Source organism: Meleagris gallopavo, chromosome 8 (genome assembly GCF_000146605.3).
Source record: "Meleagris gallopavo isolate NT-WF06-2002-E0010 breed Aviagen turkey brand Nicholas breeding stock chromosome 8, Turkey_5.1, whole genome shotgun sequence".
NCBI classification, from domain to species: Eukaryota; Metazoa; Chordata; class Aves; order Galliformes; family Phasianidae; genus Meleagris; species Meleagris gallopavo.
The window spans coordinates 19,357,395-19,376,785 of record NC_015018.2 but is presented as its reverse complement, the minus strand read 5'-3'; the positions used below and the strand labels follow the sequence as shown (position 1 = coordinate 19,376,785).

At 37.3% G+C, this 19,391-nt stretch overlaps 1 protein-coding gene across 1 annotated transcript in view; it reads right to left on the bottom strand.

The window, feature by feature from the left end:
- TNKS2 (tankyrase 2) overlaps positions 1-19,391 on the bottom strand; it is a 28,607-nt gene that overhangs the window by 4,952 nt on the left and 4,264 nt on the right. The window contains exons 3-18 of the mRNA XM_031554583.1: positions 14,823-15,047; positions 13,762-13,857; positions 13,399-13,435; positions 13,026-13,101; positions 12,499-12,593; positions 11,259-11,325; positions 8,184-8,275; positions 8,019-8,097; positions 5,363-5,508; positions 4,784-4,949; positions 4,276-4,495; positions 3,824-3,933; positions 2,992-3,180; positions 2,091-2,268; positions 1,272-1,354; positions 504-624 (exon numbers count right to left, since the gene is read on the bottom strand). Coding sequence (XP_031410443.1) covers positions 504-624; positions 1,272-1,354; positions 2,091-2,268; positions 2,992-3,180; positions 3,824-3,933; positions 4,276-4,495; positions 4,784-4,949; positions 5,363-5,508; positions 8,019-8,097; positions 8,184-8,275; positions 11,259-11,325; positions 12,499-12,593; positions 13,026-13,101; positions 13,399-13,435; positions 13,762-13,857; positions 14,823-15,047 — 1,980 coding nt within the window. The remainder of the gene's footprint in view (positions 1-503; positions 625-1,271; positions 1,355-2,090; positions 2,269-2,991; positions 3,181-3,823; positions 3,934-4,275; positions 4,496-4,783; positions 4,950-5,362; positions 5,509-8,018; positions 8,098-8,183; positions 8,276-11,258; positions 11,326-12,498; positions 12,594-13,025; positions 13,102-13,398; positions 13,436-13,761; positions 13,858-14,822; positions 15,048-19,391) is intronic.

Below are 19,391 nucleotides of genomic sequence, written 5' to 3'. Positions count from 1 at the left end.
CAATATTTCCTTTCATAATCCCTCCCCATACATTACAATGAAAACATCGTAAGTGCTATCAAAGCATAGCAGCTGCGTTTGAAAACAGATTAAAATTATTTTTATTTATCTGAGGATACTTATCATCCATTCTGTCCACAGGAATGAACATTTCAGACACATCAACCCATGTGCCTGTGCTTAGCCTGGTATTTCCAAGACACAACAGGGCAACTACACATAAGCCGCTGCCTACTTGAGAGTTCATTTCAACATTAGGCGGTGGAAAAGCATGCAACCTGTCCTTTTGCAGAGTCTGCAACTGCTGATAATGGCATCATAACAGATAATCAGCCTGAAGTGCTTGCAACACAAACATACTTAAGTATATGAACACAAGAGCAAGATACAGAAAATTAACAAAAGCACTGACAGACAGTGTCACTGCCTGGGATAATCTGAGGTATTACTGAAACGAATTCTACAAAAACACTATTACATAATAACTTGTAACAAGTGTATACCTTGCTGTCCAGAAATCAGTCTTTCAACTCCTTTAATGATTTTGTGCCTATGGCCATAAGCATTAATTCCGATTTCCTTCAATTCTTTGTGACCCATTTCAACCAACACATCAAGTGTTATCTAGAATGGGAAATAGATAATTTTTTGTACAACAGCATAAACAGAACAACACAGCTGCCAATGACAGCAGAAACATACATCACAACTGCTGAGGCAAAAAGTGAGTAAGAAAATATACACGACTTAGGATACTATTTTTGTCCTTAGCTCTGATTCAACTGTTTTCTCCAAACTTTTGTCTGCAAATAAATATGCTATGAAACACACAACCAAGCAACTGGTATCATTAGCAAGGATCACATTTCTGACTGAGAAATAAACACAAATTAATAATGAGAATGTACTACTATTCACCATGCATACCACTGAAAGGAAACAGAGCTATACTCTCAAACTGTTACACTCTTGTTCATAGGTTTTACTTATATGCATATAAATATTCTCATGTATGTATGTATGTATACGTGTGTGTATATATATATTTATGTATGTATACGTGTATATATATATATATATATATATATAAAAAACAACACATCTCCATTAACATATATTAAAAATTCAGCAAGTATAAACCTTTCCTTCATTCCATTTCAAGTTGGAAACACTGACTTATTTTAAATATACCTAACTACACTATTCTAACCAGTCAGCATTTATTTCCTTACTTTCTAACAGAGCATCTGGAAATAAGTGTACATACTCACCTGTTCTCTCTCAAATATGTCAATTAGATGTTCAAGGCCAAGGTTCCGCACAAACTGATTTATGCTGAAATCTACACTTGAGACTGGAAAAAAGAAAAACCTCAGAAGAAACATTCATGTATGTACTACATAACAAAATACAATCTTACTATCAGTGGCAATGATGGGAGGTAAAGAAATTCTTGGCCTTGTGAAAATAGGAAATAACTATCTGTCACTACCTAGTGACAACAATCAGTAAACCCTAAAACTCCAACATCTGTGCACATGTGGGCACACACAGAAGTGGTCTTTTTGCCTCCGTGAGATAAGCAACTACCTATCTAATAGAAATGGATGTTCAAACAGCAAATACTGTGAGAACTAACACATTATAGAAGTAACCTGTTCAGAACATCTGGTCTAACCTTTTAGAAACTGCATAAAATTAGTTGTAAAACACTGCTTGGAATGGAGTCAAATTTCATTTGATTTCTCTTTTAAGACACAGTTCACCCTTCTGAGTCTGTATAGAAGAAAGAAAGTATCTTTTGAAGATACTCTGTAAGGAGAAAATACTAACATCTTGTACTACAAGATTTTTAGACTTCTGGGCTTCACTAATAACAGTGTAATGAGTTGTAATGAATAGGGATATTGTGTATGTTCTATGTAACAGAAATCGCGTATATCTGTGGGAAACTTCACAGATGTATTCCATAATACAGTAGAAACTGTTACACATTCCTAATTGAGAAAGCCTCACCTTCTTTTTCTCCAAAACAGTAGCTCCCTCTGCACTGTTTGCACCAACAACTGATGGAAGTTCAGAAAAACTACCAGACAAATTGTCAAGACTACTCGCAGCAGATAGACTGGATGGACTGGATGGAACAGATGACAGGGGATCAGCTGTAGAACCTGCTGTCTGAGATACACTTATAACCTGAGGTTTGTAGCAAGATGGTAAGGCAGAAGGAGGCATTGCTGCTGTCAATAGTGCGCTGACATCATCTGCCTAAACATCAGAAGACAATTTATTAAAAACAGAGGAACATTTTTACAGAGTCGTTTATCCTAAACGCATCATCATCATTCCAGACTTATTCCTAAGTATACTGAAAAACAAACAAATGCATATTGGAAAATATATACTTTACAATGCAATTAAACAAAGAGCCTTTTATGCTAATAGCACAGACGGTTCTGTAAGATGTTTATAAATACAAACGTTAATAACACAAAAAGTTTTTACTTCAATATTTCTAAAAGTTTATGAGACAGTTAAATAAAACTACGTAGGAAAAACTGCCAAAAGCTTCTGTCTTTCTTTTTTTTTCTAGATTTTATGAAATAAAATTTACTCTGGGTAACTTGGGATTGTATTATAAAACTCGGAAGGAGAGATAAGCCATCAAAACCTTAACTGCCAGATAGTTTCCCAAATTCATGTTGCTGTAAAGTTTGCTTACATTTGATTGCTACAACTTTTTTATTAGTTAAAAATCTAAGTATTAAATTAAGAGCATTAATTTATAAGCATAAATTCTTTTGGTGCTTTTTTCCCCTGCCTCATTTTGAAGTAAGCCTCGAGCAAGAAAATATTTAAAGACTTAAAAATGCTCTATTAACATTCCCTGTCAGACACATACAAACAAGAAAACCCATAGTAAGATTCATTTAAAGTGAGTTGACACAAGCAGCAGGTAAGAAGAGATTCCCCAAGAACCCCAACACTTACAGTGACCAGGTCTAAAGGTGTTTGTCCTTCCTGGTTTTTCAGAGTAGGATCAGCCCCATGTGCCAGCAACAAGGCACAAAGCTGTGTCCTTCCTTTCTGGGCTGCTTCGTGCAAAGGTGTGAAAGCCCATTTGTCTGTAGCATTCACACACGCATTATACTTTATAAGCAAAGCTGCCACATCTACATGCTGAAAAAATAAAACCATCAGGGGTGTATTCCAGTGTACTACCAAATATTAACTCACAACTACTGCTGATAACTTCTCCGTAATTCTCATTCTGATTTTCCTTATAATGCATTTACTTTGCAATTACTATAAAAGTAAGTTTTAAGATGAGGTGTTTTCTTCCTGACCTATTACATACTGATAAAAGGCTAATATTCTCTCGTGGGGGAGGAAAAAAACAAAACAAACCCAAAAAGGGACTATAACAGAATTCAAATCCAGGAGAATTAAAGACTTATCCAAGCACAAAGATCCTGAGCCACAAACAACCAGTATCTCAACACCAGACTTGGTAGAATCAAATTGGCACAGGTATAGAAATAAATTTTATGGAACACCTTTTGAGCGGCTGACTTTGTATGTGTTCACGTTCAAAGAACTGAACTCTGTCAATTCACACCACTGTTTTACAAATTCAAAGAATTGCTTACAAACGACAATAAGCTTACTATGACTGAATAACTTATTTGCTTTTTTATAAATAAGATTATGTTATAACTCAATAGCAAAAGCTTTTTGGAGAGTATTGGCTCACAATGCTGTCACTGAAATGCACTGCTTATTTTTTCAGTAAGAAAATATCTTCAAAGTCCAATATATTTACCCCATAAGATGCTGCATTATGCAGAGGAATCAAACCTCCTTTATCCTGAGCATTCACATCTGCTCCATGCTGTAGCAGGTACTCTGCAACTTCCAAGTTGTTGTAACCAGCTGGAAGGGTGCAAAAGGACAGAATGAATTCAACATACCTTTAAAGACTACCTCAACAAGCTGCAGAGAATGATAATTCACTTAAATTACTTGGAAGTTAACATGTCCCTTCCAGTGAAGACAGTGCATTATCTGTTAGAGAAGACAGCTTCCCACTTCAGGCTAACTGATTTTAAAACCTCTGTCAACACGTGCCCAATAAAAGACCCTCTTGGGCTAAACAGAACAGGAAAACTGAAGTTAAACAGTCTAGAAGAGTGGAAGAACAGAAGATTAATATGCATAGAATACTAAATTAAGGACTTTAGCTTACTAACCTAATCAGTTAAATAGAACACTGACCTGCTAAATGTAGTGGTGTTGAATGCCGTCCTTGCGTGTCCCGACAGTTGACGTTGTCAGGTGAACAGAGCTTTTTAACCCGGGCCAAACAACCTTTCTTAGCAGCATCTAATAGAGCTGCATCTCCTCTAAGTAAGTCTTGAATATCAGTATCGCCATCTTTAACAAGGTCTAAAGGAGTATTTCCATCTCTGTTCTTCTTTGTGGGGTCAGCTCCATGCTGTGCACACAAAAAGCAGGTGTTGAGTATGCACATACACAGAATAAATATTGCGCATCTCAGGAATCTTTCACCTTACTAAGCAAATATTTTCACACATTCTTGACTCCTTTGGAGAGAGCCTTCCACTTACTATGAAAAAAATCAATACACTTGCCAATAGTTGTCCTCTTACGGAAAATGTTTACCTCATTCATTTAGCAACCACAAACCAATTTCTACAAGAAGCACAATTTCAGGCTGAATAAAAAAGAAAAGAAAGTAACGTCTCTCAAGCATATATAATACCTGCAATAGGAGTTTGCAAATCTCATATTTTCCTTTTGCTGCAGCTTCATGTAAGGGAGTAAACTTCCACAAGTCAGCAACATTGACAACTGCACCATGTTTAACAAGCAGCTCTGCAACCTCATAGTGACCATATGAGCAAGCATTATGTAAAGGAACAAGTCCTCTGGAAAACAAATAATAAAAAGGTTATCTTAAAAAAAAAAAATAGAATCTCTTTTCACACACAGATATGAACCTAAAGCACAACGTACCTTAAGCAATTAAATTATAACAAAAACTCTTAAGAAAATTACATTTTCCATAGTAGCTTATACACATATATTGCATATATCTGCTACCAAAGTAGTATAAATGACAGTAGCAGTGAATAAAAGTAAAAACAGAATAACAGTACTCATCTCAAGTACTGCAAAATGTTTTTCTGGATATTCTAACAGTTTCACTGTAACAGAAGCGCCCATGAAAATAAAAGACTGACTGAAGAAAGATGGGATGAATATCAGCTATCAAAAGACAAAAGTTCACAAACGCAAGAAGTAACAACAGCCATGAAAATATACAAGTTTGATTATTTACCCCTTATCTTTTGCATGCACATCAGCTCCATGCTGAAGAAGATATTCAACAACAGACACCCTGTTGTATCCAGCTGCAAAATGAAGTGGTGTAGACTGACGCCCTTCAATGTCTCTGCAGTTCACACTTTGAACTGTACACAGTTTCTGTGAGACCCAACAGACAAAACATGAATTCCTATATATAGTGTAGAAACATGTTAACTTGAGTCATAAAATGGTGTTATACGTACCCAGTTCTGAAAGAACTTCTTTCATTTTAAAAACTTTTTTTTTTTTAATGGAAATTCTACTTTTCCTAGTTTGTATCCTGAAAAAATAACTAACTTCTCTTCCCAATCTCACATCTGTGACATACATACATTTTTAATGTAAGAATTGAATGAAAATTCAGGAGGTGGTAAACATCAAATTTTGTTATCTGTAGTTTTTGCACAAAAAGGTTTTAGCATGAATTGTAACTTAACATAAAGTAGTAAGCAAAGCTACTCATTTGCCTTTTTTTTTTGTTTTTTTTTTTTTTTTTTTTAGTAATTGACAGTTTGGCATGCAATTCCCACTTATTTTTGGGACAGGTTTAAACTTACTTTAACAGTATCCACATCACCAGCCTTTGCAGCCTCCAACAACTGTCGATCTGCATCTGAATTACCTAGAGGGATACCTTCTGCAAAATAAATGAGATTGCATGGCAGATAATTAACTGCATTTCCTATCCTAAATTATTGCAAGTATATAATTTCTGTATTTCAAGAATTTAAAGGAAGTCAAGGACTTAATAGAAAAAGCTATTCAATTACAGATAGGTTTCGTATTTTTTAATTATGTACAGCTGTAGCTATTAACTCTACAAGTGTTTAAAAAGTTGCCTACAGGAACATGCTTCCTACCAATTTCAGAATACTGTGAAACCAATTGAACATTCAGTATCAGAATAAGACTAATCTGAAGAAACTTAGTTACACATATAGTATCTAAGCCTTAGTCATTAAAATCTACATAGCCTGTTGCCTCTGCTAACAAATCCACAACCATATTTTTTCTTTTAAATCCATTTTCTACTATACTATGTACAGTAGCTATTCTGTTAAACATTCTGAGCAGCTCCAACAATCTGCATACCAATACTAGAGATTTAATCATATCTATAAGCAGGACCTTTCCATGTGCATGTGGTTATGGCATAAGAAATGAATAACTCAAGCCAGCTTTTACCTTTCGTAAAAAGTACCTTTTTTGTTTGTTCACTATTATTCCTTGACAGAACTCGAAATAGCAAATAACTTGTTATCACATCACTTCCTAAACACATCTTGAATAAATCAGTGGTACCTTGTAGTAGTTGTTGCACACTTTCATTCCCCATTTGTAAGGCTGTAAAGCCCTGCAGAGATACAATGGAAGGATCACATCCAGAACTCAACAACAACCTACAAGTCTGGAGGTGACCACAATGCGCTGCTCTATGAAGAGAGGTCTGGCCAAGGTTATCCAATGCATTAACCTAAAAATAAAACAGAATCTTTGGAACACATTCTTAAATAGAATAATAACAGCAAAACACTGTTAAAGCTATTTTCATGGCTGACTGGGAGTATTTCACAGAATCACAGAATTGTAGGGGTTGCAAGGGACCTCTAGAGATCATCGAGAGAGACCAACCCCCCTGTCAAAGCAGGTTCCCTACACCAGGTTTCACAAGTATTCCTCCTACTTTGAAAATATGCTGAATGTTATTCTAATCAAAGGTCACAGCATTTCAAAAGATAAGACAAACAACAGCTGTTCATAAAGTTATAACTGCATTTACAGAGGAAGAATAGACTCCTTTTAGAATCACGGGAATAATCACGTGTGTGTAAACACGTGTGAACAAATAGTTACAGCAGTTTTACCGTATACAGATATGGGCTGTAATTTTCATTGTGCAGCAACCATCTTCTGTGCCAGTGTGTAAAGTCAGTTTTATCTATATTGGCTTAGAGTAGTCTTTCCGATTTAGGACTTTATAACAGTGTTTCAATCAAGGCAAGCAACATTCAAAATTGTGCACCCAAAGCTTATCTGTACTTCCTACTGTTCCACTGGTTTTGATTATCACTTTGTAAACTTTACAGCAGGCTGCATCCAAAAGCTGTATCCAAGTTTCCATAAAGAAGAACTTAAAATACCAGTCTGGAGCAACCCAAGCCCAAAATTACAGAGCATCTCCTTTCTACATTCTCTTTTTGTGGAAATTTGGGTCAAAACACTGCACTGATGTAACGTTTTGCTTTCACTGTAATTTTTACTGCACACAAAGTCTACCTGTTTTGCAGTTCTGACTAACCTCTTGTTCAAGCATCTCCCATCTTTTTTTTTTTTAAAGCAGAGTATAATTTCTCCTTCTTGATAACACAGCAGGTAATGAGATATTTTGTAAATTTTTAATAACATTGAAAAGAACTATGTCTGCACATTTTATAAAATAGGACCAAAGACAATGTCTCAAAGTGCGTAACTGTACTGCTGGATTGACAGTCTGTGTCTTAAGGGTATAAATCTATAACTTCCAAAACAAATTCAGCCAAGTGTCTACTCTGCTCTCCATTCTCCTGACAAGAAAAGACAAACAGAAATTAAACAACAAAAAGAAAAGTAAAAATATTAATTCATACCTTAGCTTCATGTTTCACAACTACTTCAACAACATCATTATGAGCTTTTTCTGATGCCACATGCAGAGGAGTCAAGAAGCTTTAAAGAAAAAAAATGCAATTCAGAAGGTGTTTGGCAAAATCTTATAAACAAAAATTCAGGACGATTCACTTGTAACCACTCACTCTTTTGTCTTTTCATTAATGTTAGCTCCTTTCCTCAGCAGCAATTCACACACTTGTTTTCTCTTAGGATATGGAGACGCAGCAGCACAGTGCTGAAAAAATAAACCAACAAACATTAAAAACCATTAATAACCAGTTACCAACACAAGGTTTTATTACTTACTAAGATCTGGTTGTGTGCAAAGTCAGCATAAAAAGAAATATACAAAGAAGCCTACTAATTTAAGGAGTTCTGGATGAACTCTTTAGACTTATTCTAGTACTTTCCTAAACTTTCTCTCAAAAGATTTTAAGCTTTACAAAGCTAACACATCTAACTTGCTAATACTTAAAATTAGAGCATTCTATGAAAAGAATTTATACAACCTAAGTAAAAGAGGCAATTTGTATTAGTCTTAACATTACTCTTAAACAACTTTTTTTTTTTTAAATAGTAGACACTGGTCTGAATTACACAACTACACTGTTTAACAATGCAACTGAGCCCTCAACTATTGCCTACTACATTTAGGTCAGTCACAATACATGCAAGACAATTAAGAAATTCTGAAATGTTACCAGTGCTGTCTCATGTGTTTGAGGATGCTTGAAGTTAACTGTCTCCAAAGAAAGATGTTTCTTTATACGAGCAACATCTGATTCTCTTGCAGCTTGTAGCAGTGAGTGACCTTTGAATTCATCTTTAAAGAGAAATACATACATTCCAGAACATTACATTCCTTAACACTAGAAGGATCAAGAAGATTGATTCTTTGAATTAGACGAAAACAACTATTTTATTTCCTGATAGAACATTTAAAGGGCTTCTCCCCTTGCAACAGTCATTGGTGCAAAAAAATTCCAGCTCGGACGTAAGCTTTTATAACAATTGATAGAATTTACTAGCTAAATTAAAACACAAGAATCCCACAAGCCGACTGAACAAGATCTACTTCACCCACCATATTCTAGGTTCCACTCTTTGCATGTGTACTAAGTCCAAGAGTATCTCTGCTTCTGACTTCCCTTTGGCAAACCATTTCTAGTTGCCACCATGAAGTCTACTGTAGTATTTATTAATCATTTTCAACATACCCCAGAGTTACTGTTTGACCACACAGGGACAGAATTTGAAAGCATTCTTCTCAATCTGTTAACTATGCTGAACAAAATCAGCACCTTTCATCATTTTTTTTTTAATCTTTTAGTGATTGTGGCGTACTCAAAACAAACACAGTCAATGTTCAAAATAGTTTTTCTTTTCTTCTAACAAAGTACAATGGAATAAAAATGAATATTTCAGCAGTCTTGATGCAATGACAGGAGTAAATGGGAAAACAAAAGCGTACTGGTAAGGTCACAAGGGAAAATGTATTCAGGGAAGAAAGGCCACAAAAAACATCCTGACCACAAATAAAATTGACCTACCTTCAGAAACATTCTAGCAACTTTAAATCTTAAGTAGTGAAATAAAATGTCAAACACTGCACAATTAAGGATGAAGTGTAAGCATTTTCCAAATTCAACTTCCACTGGGTCACTGTCCAGGGAACCCAGGCATACAGTCCAATCTAAAACTGCAGAACTGATGTTATACTCACATGCTAATCGTTCTTTTAATTGGGGCGTTGGAGCCAAATCAATGGTGCTTTTGTTGTGACAGTTCAACAGTGTTGGGTCAGCACCATAACTTAACAGAAGAGAACATACTTCCACCCTGTTCTTAGAAGCTGCTTCATGCAGAGGAGTGAACTGCCACAGATCCATTGCATTCACACATGCTCCATGCTTGAAAAGGAAAGTAGTAAAAAAGATACAATATCAAACCCAGATTTCTAGAAGACTTATCAATGCAGTAGACTGTTAAAATAAAATCAAAGCTAGTATGGAAATGATATCCAAGACATTCTCCAGATTTTCACATTCAATATAACAGAATATTTCAACATATAGCAGTTTTTAATCCTCTGGTGTCTCGAAGTTACATTTACAGAAACTAAAGGCAAGCTAGTCTCATCATGTATTCTTCTCTGAAAAATCAAACAGCTCATCTACAGGTCAAATCAGATTAAGAGTCTAAATCACCTATATCAAATCACTTCTGGACAAGCTCCTATTACTTGTTGCTCTAGAAAAACTCCACAGTGAACAGCTACAGTAGCTCAAAACAATACACATTCTGTAAATGCCCCAAAATAATGACAGCCAAGATGTCCAGAAAGAAATAAGCAAAATCAATCTTGATTTAAAACATTAAGTACAGAGTTCTGCAAGGAACACAAGGAGTGGCTAGGTATGTTTTTTGTCTAGTACCAGAAGTAAAGAAGTTGAAACAAACAAAAAACTTGTCTGTTTATACTTACCATAAAATATGCTTCTTTCAATCATTTTTAACTTATTTTCTTCTAAACCTGAGATTGGTGGGGACTGAGATCACAAGGTAGAAAACCAGCTACTCCCTGAGCACCCAAGCAGCCCAAGTCATCTGACAGCACCCTCTCAGCTGTTTTAATGTTCATGATTTACTGTGACAAATGAGAATGGGTATAGTTCCTAAGTCCCTCTGTGGCACAGACTCTCCCAGGGCACATCTTGAAGCCCTTGGTTTAATGTGTATCATACTTTATCTTCAAGATTAACACAATTCAGACAAGCCAATTCAGTTTACATTTAAAAAGTTCACATACTTTTTCTCTGGTGTGCGGGCTATGATTCTGGGCCAGAATTTACACTGTAAAGTTCAATCCTTCGGGAAACTTACACTTTTCTATTCTTGAATACATAATATTGCTCTTTCATTTGGCTATTTTTTATGTGTGAGGGAGGAAGGCTTGAGAGCAGTACTTACTTGATGATATAAAACCATTTAGCTTCTAAGACAAGAGTTAAAAACAGAAAGCACATTTATAAGAGGAAAGCTTCCCTGCAAGCAGAAAATTCTGTAACTTCAATTTGATAACTAACATACAGCAAGCAGAATCTATCAGCTTTCAAGTTTTTAAAAAGGTGAAAAATTTGCAACTTTAATCAGTCTATTAGTCTAAACTGTTCTTATTTAGTATTATCCAATCTAATTTATTTTTTTCAAAGACTAACCTTTACTAGAAGCTCTGTTACTTCATAATGACCATAGGAACAGGCATTGTGAAGTGGCACCAAATCTCTGTACAGGAGAGAAGAGAGAAATTATCTTAGTACTCCTATTTAAATTCTAAAATCTAAACATTGCTAATAATACTAAGCTGCATCTTAAAACAAACAAAAAAACTCAAAACAAAAACAAAACAAAAAAACCAAGAACAATGGTATCTGAGTTGTTTAAATGAGAATGAGGGGAAATGAGAAGCTGGAGAAGAGCCCATATAAACTGTTCTGCCTTATTCAGAACAAACATGTAAATTAACAAGAAGATGAGAAATGAATTGCACTGTCTCAATGCAATTGAAGGGCTCCTCTAACACTTGGAACCTTAGTGAGAAAGAAGTAAAGACAATAGCTGTCTAGAGTGACAGTTGTTACTTCCTTTTTCACAAGAACACTGCTATAAAATTATCTTCTCCCTTGGATACCAGAGGAGTTTTACTGGTACTGCCTAAGTAACTGTACATTATTCCACAGTAACAGCAGAGCTAGTTCTAAAGCCTGTTTCACATTCTACCAAGCCAGTGAGAAATTATCCAAAGTGTGCTCTTCTACTGTGGGCTAGTAAGGGAGAAATGACAAAAGTGAATTTCAACACTGAATGGACAAAGTTGCCTGATCAGACAGCTATCTACATAGCAGTGAAGGGATCACAGGATAAAAGGATGGATAAGAGTTCGTTTTCCATAATCTTTAACATACGTAGGCATACTTATAATGAAAAACATATTTTAAAAATACTTTATACAACCATAAACAAACTCAGCACATCTGTATTTTACTACATGTTCTCAGATAACAACCAAATGCTTAAAAACGTAGTCCACAGATAATTCTGAAGAACAGATCTTCAATTTTTCATCACTTTCCAAAAAAGTCTAGAAACTTAAAAGTAGGAATAAAATTAAGACTAGGCCATTATGATATTTATTGACTCCCCAGTGATTTACTGAAGTATTTTCTTAACAAAAATAAGATGGCTAGTGATACCTGAAAGGTTACATATCTTACAGTCAGTTCTGTTTAAATTATTCTGCTTCACAATATTTAAGACTGTCCACACAGTATTTTTGTCACGACAGAAAGATTCATAGTTTCAGCTCAGAAAATCTTCATGGTTAAAATAGTGTTACTATACCTCACCTCAAATTTGAACATTTTTCATTTCTTCTGAACAAAGGAAAAATGAACCTACCCCTTATCCTTAGCGTGCACATCAGCCCCATGTTGGAGTAACAGCTGTACTATTTTCACACGGTTATACCCAGCTGCTAAATGTAGAGGAGTAGACTGAAATGATAGAACATAGCAGTAATCAGTAATACAAACCAGCATTTGGTTTATTTCTTTTTTCTTTCCCCAAAACTTGTTAACAGTAGTAATTATTGAAGTCCTTAAAACACCTGTAATACCAAAATAGCCCAGAGAGTTTGAATCAGACACACAATAACTGCGTTCATTTCTCATTGTCTACTTTTACAGACATAATTAACACAAATCCTGAATCTGCTTTATTTCTAGTACATTCTGGGATGAAGGACCTCTTGACAGATTTTTGAGTTCTGCAATTAATTTCTGTGTTTTAGACTCTCTAAGAGCTTTGCCAGGACAAACAATGTTGTTTGCAAAAGGTGGAACTAAGACGGTCAGTAAAAGCAATGACTGCTAAATGATAAATAGCTAATGATAGAGAGTTGAAATTGCATTTTTAAAGAAAAATACCTTTCTGCCATCACTTGCATGACAGTTAACATTCAGTGGTGTAAGGAGAGACATCATCTTTTCTTCATTCCCACTCCTGTAAAACAAGATATGAAATAGACGGAATTATTTTATTAAAATTGTTAGCAGTTTATGGTTTCATACTTCTCCTTGCTATAACATTCTGCAAATCTGTTCTAAAATTATATGTTTATTATTTGTTTCAGTAGGCAAAGCAAAAAAAAAAAGTGTTTATGTAGTTATTTTTGTAGCTTTATTTATAGAAACAGCCAAAGCTTACTACCTAGATGGAATGTCAACTCATGGATGTATATATTCATTACACAGAAAACCTCTATAGAGTTGTTCCAGATGTGCCCATACAAACACATACCTGGCACTTTCTAAGAGCTCATCTTTCTTGTATTCACCTGGAAGATAAAAGAGAATTTCTGAAGTTATTAAATAAATGTCCATATATGTAAGTTCATGAGTTGAGGCTTACAATTTATCATCCTCTTTCAAAGCTGCAGGGAGCTAACTACTAAAAATTTGACACTATTTCCTAACTGTTATAATGAAGAATTTATCCAAAATGCATCCTATTAACAACACAATAAGGCCATACAGGGAATTCCTACCTAGATTTTTAAAATAGAAGTGAGTTAAAGTTACTGGAGGGAAAAAGAACACACAAATATTGTATTACAATCACTGGAGTGTTATTAGTTAACACAATCTAAAGATTATCACGTACCAGTCAGCACTGCTTTTGCAGATGGGTCTGCTAAATCCAAAGCTGTTCTTCCATCTGTGTTCCGGATGGTCGGTTCAGCACCATGCTGCAGTAATACTTCAAAATGCAAGAGTATTTCATGAGAAAACAGTTTGACAAGACAAGACTTATAAGACAATGCAAGCAGCAAGCAACAACAAAAAGCCATTATTGTTTCCAACTTCCCCTTTCAACCTTTTGATGTCAGAATTCCCTAATGGCACCTGTGAACTAGTGAAACACACGAGGAAAAAAGTCTGAACAGAAGTGGAACAATCAGAAACCAGCAGGAGGCAATTTCAGTGAAAACCTGAGACTGACATATGCCCTAAAACCAGCAGCTTCTTCTCGACATGTCCAGAGCACACTGCTTCAAAACCACAGGTGACTATTCCCTAAATAGCACACAGTGGTAGCAAGCCATTCATCTTCGTAGACTTTGCACTGATACTGGGGTCAAATAGGCCATGTTATATATACTGCTTTCCAGATGTGCTCCTGAATAAAGTAAACTGGAGGAAGCCACACAGTCAAAACACTAATTTCTCAACCTCTCCTTCTATTTCTTCCTCTCTCTTAACAATTGTGTAGTCAATATACACAACTGTATTCATGTACTCAACTTGTTAAAATTTTCTTTATATCCTCAGCTCATTTAACATGACTGCTATGAAAAGAGACAGAACTCATTATTAAAAAGTTTTGTTATTTTTAGCGCACTCTGAGTAACAGCAGAAAGCAAAGTAGCTGGGCTGAAGCAGAAGAGTATCTACATCTATCAGATCACTCTGAGGCGCTTTTCCCTCAATGTCAATCATTATTACTTGGGCAATTAACAAAGGCAGATCTAAAAATTATAGTCACTTTGTTTCTCAGAAAACTGGCAGGAATTTAAGTTTATCAGAGACTTTTAACCCTTACAGACATGGCTTCATAAAGTAAAAATAGTCTTTAAAAGGTTATCTTTTACATTTTACAATACAATACACTGTATTTTTTGCAGTGAAAGAAAATAAGTCACAGTAGAAGTGCAAGAAAATTACCAATGCAGACATCTGTCTTGCCCTTAATGGCTGCTTCATGAAGGGGAGTGTAATTCCAATTGTCCCGAGCATTAGGATCTGCACCGTGCCGCAGGAGGAGATTGACAACTTCGGCGTGACCAAAAGAGCAAGCATTGTGAAGTGGGATAAGGCCTCCATCATCTCGTGCGTGGACATTGGCACCACTCTGCAGTAAGTATTCGACTACATCCTTCCGACCAAAACCTGGAAGAGAAACAGCTTTGTCTCACGAGCTGGGGATGAAAGAAAGGTGCAGGGGAAGACAAATCCCTGTCCCTCACACCCATGCTGAAACAATGTACTTAAATGACAGCAACCATTCTAAATAAAGACCTCCGCTGGTGTTTCTTACTAAAGGAAGGTTATTTTCAAAAACACCCAAAATTATTTTATTAAAATCAGTAGAAAAGTAATATTCAAGTTTACTAGAACAATGAATATATTGGTAGGGCTCCCACGACTCAACTGCTTCTCGAAAGTATAACAAAAGGACAGACTACTGACAACAAATCCTTTTTTTCAGTCAACTTCATGTGGCCATTAAAGCTAATACTACTCTGTATGATATTCTGTCACCCCACAGTCCATCTGTAGAAGGACCAATAGATGAGCCCAGGGAGCAGAAGTGGTGAGCGACTATAAACTGTGCATGCACGAGTTATATAAAGTAAAAATAAACAAGTCATATAGCATAGTTTGAAAATTATTTCACACTGCTTGTTTGAAAAAACATGCAGCGTTACTCACGGGTTAAAACAAGCAGTATGGCTACCTGCTCTCTGAGTAGCTCATCAGCATAATGAGCACACTGTTTTCATCTTTGAAATTCTCTCTTAAGAAAATCCTTAGGAATGTAAAACATTTATCTGAGAGCATTTATGATAAGCATGCACAACCATAATTTAAAGATATCCAGAAAGTCTACATTACGTGACTACAGAAACTTGGTCTGAAGCACAGAAATGCTATTATACCTTCAGGGGCAATTTTACACTCATGTCATTCAAGTCAGTGGACAAAAACAACCTATGCCCATCTGTGGCTAGCAATGTATCATAAGTAAAGTAATGGATTATTTAAAGCCAATTCTATAGCTACTACTATTTAATTTCAGCTGTGTCTTGCACATTTATGTAATGGCACATACACCAGTATCTCAAACTACTGCCAACTGTGTCCATACTTTCTCTAGGACCTTCGTTAAGAGGACACAATGAATCAGGACTGCTGCTCCTGTGCCTACACAGAGATGCTCTAAGGGACACAGCCTACAAAATTCCCTCAAAGCTTCACAAAGACCCATCTGAGTCGCAGAGTTATTAGGAAAGGTACGAGGCATATGCTGGTATACGTGTACCAAGTACCTGCTGGGTAACAGCTCCTTATGCACAGGACTTGGCCTTCCTTCCTTTAAACACCAGAGTTGCAAACCATTTTCCAGGGGAAATCAAGAATTGCGTGGGATGAAGCCTCCTCATGGGAGCTTTTCCCTCAGCACAAATCACTGTGTGACTGCAAACAGCAGTGCACTCGGAGCCAGTGGGTTTAATCTTTGTTACAACCCAACCTGCCTGACCTCAGCAGGCAGCCAGGAGTCAAGGCAATCAGAAGCTAAAATGGTGTTTATTCCTGACCACTGCACAGAGTTCCAGTGACAGAACCACAGAAGCACGAGTTGCGCCAGCATTTTATTTACAACAGAACTTTTCAGTTTTAGTTTCATCACAGCTGAAGTTTCTCATACCGCATTCCTCACTAAACCTGACTTCAGTGACTCCTTCTCCCAGACAGACAGTAAACAGAAGCCTGGAGCCCCACAAGGAAAGCAGAGAGACCTGAGGCTCTTCATCCTGGACAGGAGAAGACTCAGAGGAGATCTTATCAACACTTACAATTATCTAAAGGGCAGGAGTTGAGTGGATGGGGGCTGGGCTCTTCCCAGCAGTGCCCAGTGACAAGGGGCAACAGGCACAAACTGGAACACACGAAGTTCCGCATGAACATGAGAAAAACTTCCTTACTGTGAGGGTGACAGAGCACTGCAACAGGCTGCCCAGAGGGAAGGTGGACACTCCTTCCCTGCACAGACTCAATAGTCGCTTGGACAAACACATTTATTCAAACTTTAGTTTGCTAGCACATTTGCAACAGCAATCTCTATAGAACTGCATGTCAAAAATCAGCTTCTGTAGAAGATGTACTTGAAGAGCTACACTGTCTACATATTAAATCATATACAGCATATTTCTCATTCTTCCACTGAATTCTTCTTGCATCTTCAAAACTCCCAGAAATCATGTTTCTAGGGTGAAGGCATAACCACAATTTGCCTAATTCTTACAGGATCTATTCAGATGAGACTTTTCACAAGTGCCTCAGTCCTACAAACATATCAAAACTGCTGCTATTTGACAACAGACTGTTTGGTACCTTCTTTTGGTACCATAAAATGTTTTCCAGAAACTACTTTACTAGTTGGGTTAGAAAAGCCTCTGATCAAACTTTCTGCCCCAGTTACACATCTGCTGGATAAACATCACTCACTCTTGCACAGAAGACATACCTGTCCATCAAAGCTTTGCTGTGTGCACACAGCTTTGAACACCAAGAACCAACATGAGCATCAATCCATAATGAGCTGTGGCACGCCTCACTATATAGTTGTAGAGAATTCACTCTGTAGCCCTCCAGTCAGTATGTAGGTTCAATCAAACACAATTCATACCCATAGCTTCCCTCAGGGCAAAGCCAGCCCAGCTGGGAAATAGCCCCCTCCTGGGGGGATAGCAACAGCCCCAAACCACCCGCAGTTACGGTGGAGTGGAGACGGAGGATCATCTGCATCAGACCAGTTACTGGAACTTGACTTCAGCATGAAATGTGGTACAGGGGCTCCCCACAGCCTTGTGGGAGCATCCCTACCAGAAGGCACCACATACAGAAGCAGAAGCATTTCCTATGGGTATATAGGCACAGAGGAGGCGGCCAGGCTCTCATTTCTTACTGCAAAGCAGCAGAGCTCCTTAGGACAGAGGAAAAAAAAGAGCATGTGTTTTTTTCCCATTACAGTGATAGTTAAAAGGAAAAAAAAAGGGAACTAAATTCAAGACCCAGAATATCCCTGAAAGAGAAAAAAAGGCAACAAAAACCATCTTCATGTTTCAGCCACCTCTTCCACAAAACAAAGCCTTGCAAGTGAATGAAACTAGTCAGAGAAGTTTTGTAACATTTTTTCTAACAACACGCACCTAGGCTAAACAAAGCAAGAATACAACAGACTTTTGCTTTTGCTTCCTGGAATGTAATTCCTACGGGCAACAGAGACAAAAGAAGCTGGTATTACTCAAACTGTGAATAACATGGAAAAAGCAAAACAAATAAAAAGTTTCTTAACTCCAAAATCAAGGAGTTGCTTATGACCAACTTCCAAGTTGAGCCTACTGTAGGTAGAGCCCTTTTTGCTGTCAGCCCATCCGAAGCAGCGGAAGCACATTACATCAAGACATTACACATACATTTTACATCCTGCCTTAGCCAGAAACTTTTTGCACATGCTACAGCCCTATGAGAAAGGCAGTTAAATTCTCCCTATCAAGCTTTGAAGGGGACAGAAGCATGGACAAAAGCACTTACACATACTTTTGCCTCATTTTAGAGGCCTATTTGATGGAAAAAAGCTTTCAGTAAGTTAGAAGTCCTGGTTTTTAAAGCCAAGACAGATCTGCCCTGTTCAGGGAGGCGAACTAGGTCACTGCTTATGGGGAACACCTCTGGCACAAAACAAAAACAAGCAATAAAAAAACAACAACCAAAACCAACAAGCAACCAACCCCAAAATCCAACCCCTAACAACCCACTTCTACAAAATGCTGTTAAACAGTCTCATTTATTTAGAAGTTCACAGTTTGAGTGAACAGGCAGGTCTAGGGTTTATGAAAAAATAGCTGGAAAACTCTCTTCCTCTGACAGGATGCTTTATGCTGTCCCTGGGCTCCCCTGCTGATTGAACTTCCCAAATCTGCGAATCACAGCTGTCCCAAAAAAGCAGTTCTCAGGAACTCAAATCCATTACATTTACTGAATGTAAGAAAATGACACCTTAATTAGAAACTTTTTCCAAAATAATTCACCGGGAAAACAAACTTGTTTGTTAGTAATGCAAAAAGCTGCTGCCTCTCACACCCGCCTGCCCCACGGTCCTGCCGCTAAGGCTGCAATTCAGCCAGAGAAACACCACGAAAACAACAGCCACAATCGTGCCTTTGTCTGAAAAGGTAGTATTCAGTTTTCCGGCCAGCCAGAAGAGACAGCAGTTGTTCTGTGATGTCAGCTATTTGCCTAAGTGCCAAATTAACAAAGTCTATTTGTTAACGACACGAATGGAAAAAACTTCGGAACCGTGCTGTCCATCCGGCACCCTCCGTGTGCGAAAGGCTGCGGAGCAGGCCTGCCGAGAGGCCGGGAGCACTACGACACACTCGGCGCTGCCCGAGCCCACACGCCGCAGCACAGGCGGCACTTGGTGCCAGGGTGCCACGGCCGGCCGGG